Raw genomic sequence first — 9,350 nt, forward strand, 5'->3', positions numbered from 1 at the left:
TGGAAAATTTGTCGGCGATCGGTGTAAGTTTGTCAGAAGAGTTTACCGTAATTTTGTTGCTTGCGAGTTTGTCCATGTCTTATGAGAACTTTGTCGTGGCCTTGGAAGTTCGTGATGAGTTGCCGAGTTTCAGTACCATAAAATGCAAGAAGAAAATGAACGACGAAAGACGAACAATCAAAACGATGTTGTACAGGCATTCGCAGCATGCTCTATCGGCGTTGAGAGGGGTAAGCGACGAGACAACAAGTCAGAGGGAGACAGGCGCCGATGCTTTAAATGTGGCCAACCAGGGCATTTCGCGGCAAAATGCGCGATGAAAGAAGAGAATGAAAACAACGCCAATGTGAGAGTTGGGAAAAACAGCGGAAGATACGAATATTGGAAGAATAAAGAGGAGCAACGATCATTTGCCGGCGTTGCCACTAACAATCGGATGGATATCGATGATTGGGTTATCGATAGTGGCGCCACATCACCCATGTGTGCGCACCGTCAGTTATTTAATCAACTTGAATAAAATAATGAAATTATTGAGTTGGCAGGAAATTATTCTATGACGTCACAAGACAGAGGAACAGTGATTGTAAAGAGCAAACTTGGGTACACAATAACGCTCAGAGACGTTTTATTTGTACCAGGCTTGCAATGCAATTTTATATCGGTGGGAAAAGCGGATTCAAATGGATCCACCGTACTGTTCAATTCGGGAACTGCCAGAGTTAATGACGATAAGGGCATCAATATATTAATGGCCAAAAAGGTCTGTGGATTGTTTCTGTGTGAAACTAAAAATCAAGAGAGACTGTGTGTTTCTAAAGCCTCCGACGAGCACGAAAAATGGCATATGCGATATGATAATTTAAATGTGCAAAGTTTGCGTGAGTTGCAGAACAACGGAATGGTTCGAGGTTTGACATCAAGCATTACTGAAGAAAATCTAGACTGCATAGATTGCATGAAAAACAAGTGTCATGTAAAGCCGTTTGAAAAATCGCAAACTAGAGGTACGAAGTTGCTGGAATTGGTTCATAGTGACGTATGTGGGCCTATGAACAAGGAATCCAATGGTGGGGCCAAATATTTTATGACAATGATCGATGATATGAGTCGATATATTAATGTTTAATTTGAAATAAATCGCGTCAAAAGTAACGAAGTTATTGACAAAAGTCACTGTTTTCGAAAGATCGTTCCTATGGGAGCTATATGATATAGTCACCCGTTCTTGATCAAATTTGCCACAGTAGTTTATATGTGTAATATACTGACCAATATTAAATTTGACGACAGAAAATAACGAAGTTATTGAAAAAAGTCACTGTTCGGGACTTTGCGGTTTGTATGGGAGCTATATGATATAGTGATCCGAGCCGACTGAACCCGAGATATACAACCCCTGCAGTATACACAAGCCTACATGCAAAATTTCAACTCTGTAGCTCTAACGGTCTAAGAGGAGTTTGCGTTGATCCAGACGGACGGACAGACGGACAGACAGACGGACAGACAGACGGACGGACGGACATGGCTATTTGAACTCGTCTCGTCGTGCTGATCAAGAATATATATACTTTATATGGTCGGAGATGCTTCCTTCTATGCGTTGCACACTTTTGACCAACATTAATATACCCTTTTTGCAAGGGTATAAAAAGCCCAAAGAAAGTTGGGATATGAGGCATGTGAAAGTGAGCCATGCCTATACATAAGATGTGCACCAGATAAGACGATTGATGTAATCGCCGTATATGTTGATGACTTGCTGCTTGCGTGTTCAGACAAGGGTAAGATGTTAGCTTCTAAACGGGCTATCTCTTCTGAATTTCAGGTTGTCGACAAAGGACCGATTTCTGGGTCTCGAAATCCAACGTGATGGTGACAAAGGGGCTATACGTCTCAGCCAGAGTATGCATATCAGGAGCCTGATGAAGGAACTGGGCATGGAGATTTGCCGCACGGTATCCACCCCGTTAGAAGCTAATTTCCAGGTTAAGTGCGACAACAAGTCGTCTGTCAAACGTATCGATGCAACGGAGTATCAATCCGTAATAGGCTCTTTGATGTATATTGCGCTATGCTCACGACCAGACATTTTGCACTCGGTGTGCAAATTATCACAGAGGAATAACGATCCCCATGGCGAGCATCTCGCAGCAGCGAAACAAGTGCTGAGATATCTGAACCAGACGGCAGATATGGCAATAACGTACAAGAAGACCGGCGCTGCGATCACAGGCTATGCAGACGCAGATTGGGCAGGTGACTCAACTGATAGAAAGTCCTACACTGGATACGCATTCATGTGGGGCGGCTCAGTAATCTCATGGACGTCAAGGAAGCAAAAATCTGTGGCTCTAAGCAGTACCGAGGCAGAATATATGGCGCTTTCCGATGCTGCTAAAGAGGCTATTTATATAAGCTAAATGAGATGCAATTGTATTTTAAGCTTGATTGTATAACCTTACATGGCGATAATGTTGGTGCTTTAAATCTTGTAAAAAACCCTGTTTATCATGCTAGAAGCAAACATATTGATGTAAAGTACCACCATATAAGAAACTCATTTGAAGAGAATTTGATTAAGCTAGAATACTGTCCAACAACCGAAATGATTGCTGATATTCTTACTAAGAATCTATGTAAAGTTAATCATTTAAAATGTACGTTGCTTGGACTAAATAGGTATTAGATCCCTGAATTGAGGGGAAGTGTTGATATGGCAATTCTGTGCTGTGTCTGTCAGCTGTACATGTTGCAACCCTAGTTAAGCTTATGTTGAATAAAATAGAGCTCACTCTCATCTAAGCAACCAAACGTTGTAGTTCTACACTTTTCACAAACCAACAGTAACACACACAGTTAATATTTCCGCACACAGTTGGCGTTTTTGTTCCACAATTGGAATTTTTTTGGTTGCAACACACAGTTGATATTTCCGCTCGCAGTTGGCAGTAAATAATTTTCACTGTTGTAGATTTTTGAGCGTTCCCGTATTTACGGAATAGAATTTTCTTGATGTCGGATCGGAGTTTTATAGTGATTATTCACTAATTCTATGTAACGCACGGATAATAATTTTATGTGTCACACGGATAGAATAACAAGTTCACTTTTACTAATCCTGCCGACTGCGCCAATTATATATCTGGTCTTTCCAGATAGAAAAAAAAAGATATTGTTTTGTTGAGTTGAAAGTCCGCTCTTTATTCAATGAATGAATACTTAAAACTAAAGTACAAAGATGTCTTAGAGTAATATTTATAGGCTAAATTTGTGAGCCCTTTAGTGGCGTGATCGATATTGGTGTGATTTGATTGGCCCGAATTTTAATGCTGAATTAGCGTTCTCACGCTTTTGACTTTTAGGGGACAATTATTATTGCAAGTGTTCGATTAAACGGATTTGATTGGCCTAGATTTTAATGCGTAATTAGCGTTTTCACGCTTTTAACTTTTAAGGGGACAATTGTTATTGCAAGTGTCCAATTGTTTATTATAAAAACGGATGTTTACTTTAAAGTTTGATGTTAGGAAGCGAAAAGTTCATAAAGTTTAGGGTATTGAAGTAGGATATTCATATATACTATATATAGATATATTTCCACCCCTATTTATAACATTTATATTCTTTTCCATATATATATTTGTATCCATTATTTTATTTTCATACGTATTTCCATCGATAATTATAAGTCGAATAAGTCCCTCTCCGATTTCGTTCTTGCTTTCGACGCGTTGACTGTGTTTGAAACTCGTGAGAGTGAACTCCAACTTTATTTTCTTATTTTCTATCAAAGTTTACTTGGAGCAGCTCAAATGGCAGTTCTTTCAGTTCGTCTTTAACGCTGACATCACGCAGATGTATCGGCACCTCCTAGCAGATCTCAGGCATACCCCTTTTTAGCGGATCCTCTACCGAGATCGCCACGGCAGTACTCATAACTATGAGCTCCAAACTTTCACGAGCCTGATGTGCAATCGCTGAATCCTCGGGCGAGCGAAATCCTTCGGCGCTACGTGTATGTTGATGATGTCCTAGCTGGCGCTCGACGGCTGGTTAGCCACATTTGTTATTCGCGCTAAGATCTTTATGCAGCAAATCTGGTTAACCGAACTTGGCTGGGAAGACGCTCCGCCGCCACTCCTTCTGCATCAATGCCACCAATTCCTGCAAGATTATGCGGGCCTTAGTCCACTTCGCATACCCCGTTGGCTAAATACCATCCATACTCTCGAGTGGGAACTTCTTGGCTTATGTGACGCGTTTGTTAGCTGTTTTGTTAGCCGATCTCTAAGCGTCGATCGCCCCCGAACTTCCAATCCAAGCTTCAACGTCCTAGTTTTGGACCGATTCTACCATTTTGTTGGCTTGGCCCTATAAGCCCCCGTTGGTCTCTAGCATCTCTAAAAACACCAGTTCCCAGCGCTGGTCACATGTGCGTACAGAGGGCAATCCCGCAGATCTTGCAAGCCGTGGAGTCTCCGCGTCCGAGTTATCGTCCAGTAGCCTCCGGTGTCATGAGCCGGACTGGCATCGTGATCCCGAGTGCTGGCCATTTCTCATTAGTGAACTTCCGGACACTCAGCTGGAACAACGAGTCCAGTGCCACACCGCATCGACCACTTTACTCGACGACTTCAGCGAGCGGTTCTCAAACTATGGTAATTCTCTGCGTGTCACCGCATACATCCTACGCTTTGCCACCAAAATGACTTCACATTCCTTCCACGGTCTACTTAAGCAATGAGGAATTGCTATCCGCTGAGCGGGCCTTGATTCGGATCTCACAGCGTCGAGAATACGCCGCGGAGATACGGGCCTTGGCGAAGTGCGATCCCACCCATCCAGCACTTTGCTCAACTTGAACCCATTTCTCGACCAACATGGGATACTTCGCTCATGTGGACGACTCCGAGCCGCTGGAACCTTCTGCTACGACGAGCGTTACGTTGTTCTCCTCCCTTATAGTACCCACTTTACGCGGCTGCTCGTTTGCCATCGTATCACGCTGCATGGCGGCAATCAGGTAATGGTGTGGTATCTGCGGAGCAAGTTCTGGATTCCACGGTTAAGAATCTGGTGAAGTCCCACATCCCGGGGTGTACAGTTTGCATCGTTCATTGTCGACGACAGTAGACTCAAATGATAGGTGATCTCCCTCGAGAGCGCATGGTTAATTCCAGACCTTTCACGGGCATTGACTTCGAGATTCGAAATTATACCGAGCGTACGTGTCGCATTTCCCCAGCAGATTTATTTTTTATTTTTGGCCATCTAGTATAGACTATTTAAACAACGAAGAAACACAAAACTTAAAAAAGTCTGTTAAGAATTCAATGACGTTCAGAAAATTTGACATTCACGATTACAATTAATCACTCTATTCATACAAAACATGACGACCCAATTTATAAACGTCCATACAAATATCCCCAAACATTTAATATAGAAATCAAAAACAGATAAATAAATGATTGAACAGGGTATCATTTGAAAATCGAACTCACCTTACTGTTCACCCATTTGGATACCCAATACTTTACCACCATTGATTTCAAATGGATCCTGAGTCTATTGCAACAGCTTTTTCATGCATGAATAATTTTTTGGAAGACCTTATTTATAAGGATTGCCTTGTTTATCTAGATGACGTTATAGTGTACTCCACTTCATTGGAGGAACACTCAGAAAAGTATGTAACAAACTATGAGAAGCTAATCTTAAACTCCAACTCGACAATGCGAATTTATGACAAAAGAAAAAGAATTCCTTGGTCATATAATAACAACAGAAGGTATAAAACGCAAAAGAAATAAAATCATTCTTAGGATTATGCGGATTCTTCCGGAAATTCATACCAAACTTTGCACATATTGCAAAACCTTTAACTCTTGGATTAAAGAAGGGAGCTAAAATTAACATAAACGACCAACATTATATTTCATTTTTTGGATAATTAAAATGTCTTCTTATGAACGATCCCATACTTGCTTATCCCGATTTCAAAAAACCATTTTTTCTAACCACAGATGCTGGCAACATAGCTTTAGGTGCGTTCATCTCACAGGACTATAGACCTACTTCTTACGGAAGCAGAGCGTTGAACGAACATGAAATCAATTATTCAGCTATAGAAAAAGAATTACTAGCAATAGTTTGGGCAACAAAGTATTTCAGACCATACCTTTTCGGTAGAAAGTTCAAAATTCTAACCCTTTAGTATGGCTCAGCAATTGTCTGGACGTTGACCCGTACATTGCGAAGTACGTTTAAGTGGCCCATACGACACCAGGAAATAGCCTGTTTCGCGCGAGCCCAAGCAGAGAGATGTCCACATTCCGCCCGACCGTGGGGCGCGGCCGTATATCGGACGGCACGATCGCGTGGACAAACACAAATAAATCGGACAAACAATTAAAATATGATTAACTACAGCTAATTACGTGCTAAGTGTATAAGGAAGCTCTCCCTGGGGTACAGTTCTCAGTCCCAGAGTCCCGTCTACAGAACATTTATTTGATCTGGAGACCTTGATGAGTATTAGGATAGGGGACTGATACCACATGAAGGGGAAAAAGTAGGGAGGAGTAGCAACGACTGATCTCGTCTGCAAAGCGAAGCCCGCTTGGCCTCCTCACCTTGAGTGACTGAGCCTAGAGACCAGCGACTAACTTCGTCTGCAGGAGAATAACTATCCTGCCGAAGTCCGCTGATCCTCAAATAGCTCCACTCAAATAGTTAAGTGGCCAAGGAAAAGGAAGGGAAAGGGTATACATAGATTCGGTGACGAATAAAGAAATAGAGTTTATTGATAATTAATTAATTCTAAACATCTCTTGCAATTTGGGTCCTACCGCACTCAAGCAAAACAAGGGGGGAACTTTGGACATTGGATCACCTGCTAATCCTGGATTTCACTTGATGGTTGCCTATGGTTCTATGTCCTTGTTTTCTGCTGCTGGTTGCTCACTTCTTAACTTCGCACTCTCGTGGTCACTGGCGAAGTGATTTTCTCCTAATTCTAACTATCTGTTGGAACCCACCCATGCTCTGCCTACTTATGTCCTAACGATGAAAACATACGATGCGTCTTGTGCTACTCTGCGCGGGTTTTAGAAGACTCGTGTACTGGCCGCAGAGGGGTGTCCGTTACACGAGTAGACGGCGAGTTGGATTTGGATCCATAGTCATCAGCGGCGGGGGCTCTGTTGTCCTCCATCGGGACGGCGAGCACTTGTCCAGAGTCCGGCCCTGGGTACCGCAGGACGAACATTTCCTCTCGGAAAACGCGCTCTGCCGGCCAGACAAGGGGCTCCGTTTGGGGAAGTGGGGGCGTAGCCATATCTTGCCGATATTGTGTGAGGGCCATATCCGGTGGGCACACGGGCACTGGAACTGACCCAAAGAACGAGGCTGAGGCCGAGACGATTGTCTCTTCCGGGCAGGTTTGCCCCACAGGACCGGTGGATACCGTTGGATCCTCCCAACGAACAGGGCCGGCAGACTCCGAGGGTCCAATGTTTTGTGCCGAGGGAGAGAGTTCGACCACCGACAGTATCACAGCGCGCTCAGGTCGGGTCGAGGCTGAAGCTCGTTGAGCCTCGTCGGGTGGCTTCTTGTCGCTCTCTAGATCCTTGCTCCCGGCAGGTCGCTCGGTCGGGATGTCGGTCGGGGTCAACTGCACGCGGCGCACGGTGTCCTTATTTCGAACGGACGAAATGGATCGTGACTCGCCTGTGTAATTTAACGTCGATACGGAACAGTTGATCATCCGCCACATGAGGTGGTTTCTGCGGTTTCTGCATCGTGACGGAGTACCGCCACCCGATCTCGGACTTCAGGGGGTACTCGTGTATCCGGGGTGTCGACGAGCCATCCTGGTGGTGTGAGGACCGAATTGGAAGCCGCGGTGGTAGCCTCCGGCACATAAATTGCCGTAGATCGGCGCAAAGGGCCTCGCGACGTTGGTCCAGGGCTGGCGTAAGTTGGCGGAGTAGCGGTGTCGTTTGCCGGGGCGAGCGATGGTCGAGGGCGGGGCCCGGAGAGGTCTAGGGTAGGCTCACTGAGCCTAACGGTTGTCAGGAGAACACCTGTGTTCGCTGGGGGCTTATCGGCTCATACACGGGCCGCAGAAGGGGTCCGGCATTGCTGCTTCCACGACTTCTGGAGATTGAAGTCTCTCCAGACACACACAAACGGGCCGCGGAGGGGTGTCCGGTGTGAGCAGAACTGGGTCTGCGCGGGTTTTAGAAGACTCGTGTACGGGCCGCAGAGGGTGTCCGATACACGAGTAGACGGCGAGTTGGACTTGGATCCATAGTCATCAGCGGCGGGGGCTCTGTAGTCCTCCATCGGGACGGCGAGCACTTCACCAGGATCCGGCCCTAGGTACGGCAGGACGAACATTTCCTCTCGGAAACGCGTTCGGCCAGACAAGGGGCTCCGTTTGGGGAAGTGGGGGCGTAGCCATATCTTGCCGATATTGTGCGAGGGCCATATCCGGTGGGCACACGGGCACTGAAACTGGTAATATAAAGTGTATTAAAACTACCCTGTATTGTGAGTGTACCTAACGAGGGCCTATGCTTGCGGTATACAAACGTGCTATGATTAAAGCTAAGATACAATGTTCAGCTAATATACGTCGAGTATCAGCGCGAAGAGCTTTTTAGGAGAGCGGGGGACGTTGGGCAGGCGCACCCACCAACAAGTGGTCCGCCTTGAAAAATCTTTAGTCCAGTGGCCTCGTGCGGGCCATGGGTACGAGGTGTCCCGAGGCCGATGTGTTCAGAAGGACCGAGTTCAGTCAAGTCAGCTACGCCTGCGGTACGTCGCTCACGCCCGTTATCTTCTTGTATTCTAACCACATTGCTGGAAAGAAACTTGATTATTTTACACGGGCGTTTATACTTAGCGTTGAGTTGAGTTGATTCTCATGCATAAGCTTGAAAATATCTTTCATTCGTCGGACGAATCCAACGGGACTAGGGGTTTCGTTACCGGAGACATCCGTTACTTGGCCATTAAGGGCGCCGGGCATACGGGGTTCCCGACCTAATATGATGTAAGCCGGGTTGAATCCAGTGGTATCATTGACGCTAGAGTTGATAGCTAGTGTTATTTCTGAAAGCCATTGATCCAAGTGTTTTGCCCTTCTCCAGGTATTGTGCAATCATGGTCTTGATGGTCCTGTGGCGCGCTCGGTGGGATTCTGTTGTGGAGAATATGGGGCTGTGTGCTGGAGTTTTTGAAAACTTTACTAGTATCGCTCACGAGGGTGCGGGGGTTACCGAATCGGCCCAGATTCTTTCCCGAAACGCCTTCTCTAAAGCTGCCGAAGTGGCCTT

At 45.4% G+C, this 9,350-nt stretch overlaps 1 protein-coding gene across 1 annotated transcript; it reads left to right on the forward strand.

The window, feature by feature from the left end:
* Positions 1-316: 316 nt before the first annotated feature.
* Positions 317-4,750, forward strand: LOC124462101 (uncharacterized mitochondrial protein AtMg00810-like). The gene is made up of 3 exons (XM_047013481.1): positions 317-483; positions 1,832-2,305; positions 4,420-4,750. The coding sequence occupies exons 1-3, from the start codon at positions 317-319 to the stop codon at positions 4,748-4,750; spliced, it is 972 nt and encodes a 323-aa protein (XP_046869437.1).
* Positions 4,751-9,350: the final 4,600 nt, after the last annotated feature.

Source organism: Drosophila willistoni, unplaced genomic scaffold (assembly GCF_018902025.1).
Source record: "Drosophila willistoni isolate 14030-0811.24 unplaced genomic scaffold, UCI_dwil_1.1 Seg94.1, whole genome shotgun sequence".
NCBI classification, from domain to species: Eukaryota; Metazoa; Arthropoda; class Insecta; order Diptera; family Drosophilidae; genus Drosophila; species Drosophila willistoni.

What these genes read in the sequence shown, in the direction of transcription:
- LOC124462101 (XM_047013481.1), top strand. Translation starts at nt 317, where the DNA reads ATGAAAGAAGAGAATGAAAACAACGCCAATGTGAGAGTTGGGAAAAAC. An exon ending in AGTGGCGCCACATCACCCAT is followed by an intron (nt 484 to 1,831) that starts GTGTGCGCACCG and finishes TCTGAATTTCAG; the next exon opens with GTTGTCGACAAAGGACCGAT. An exon ending in TACACTGGATACGCATTCAT is followed by an intron (nt 2,306 to 4,419) that starts GTGGGGCGGCTC and finishes TAAAAACACCAG; the next exon opens with TTCCCAGCGCTGGTCACATG.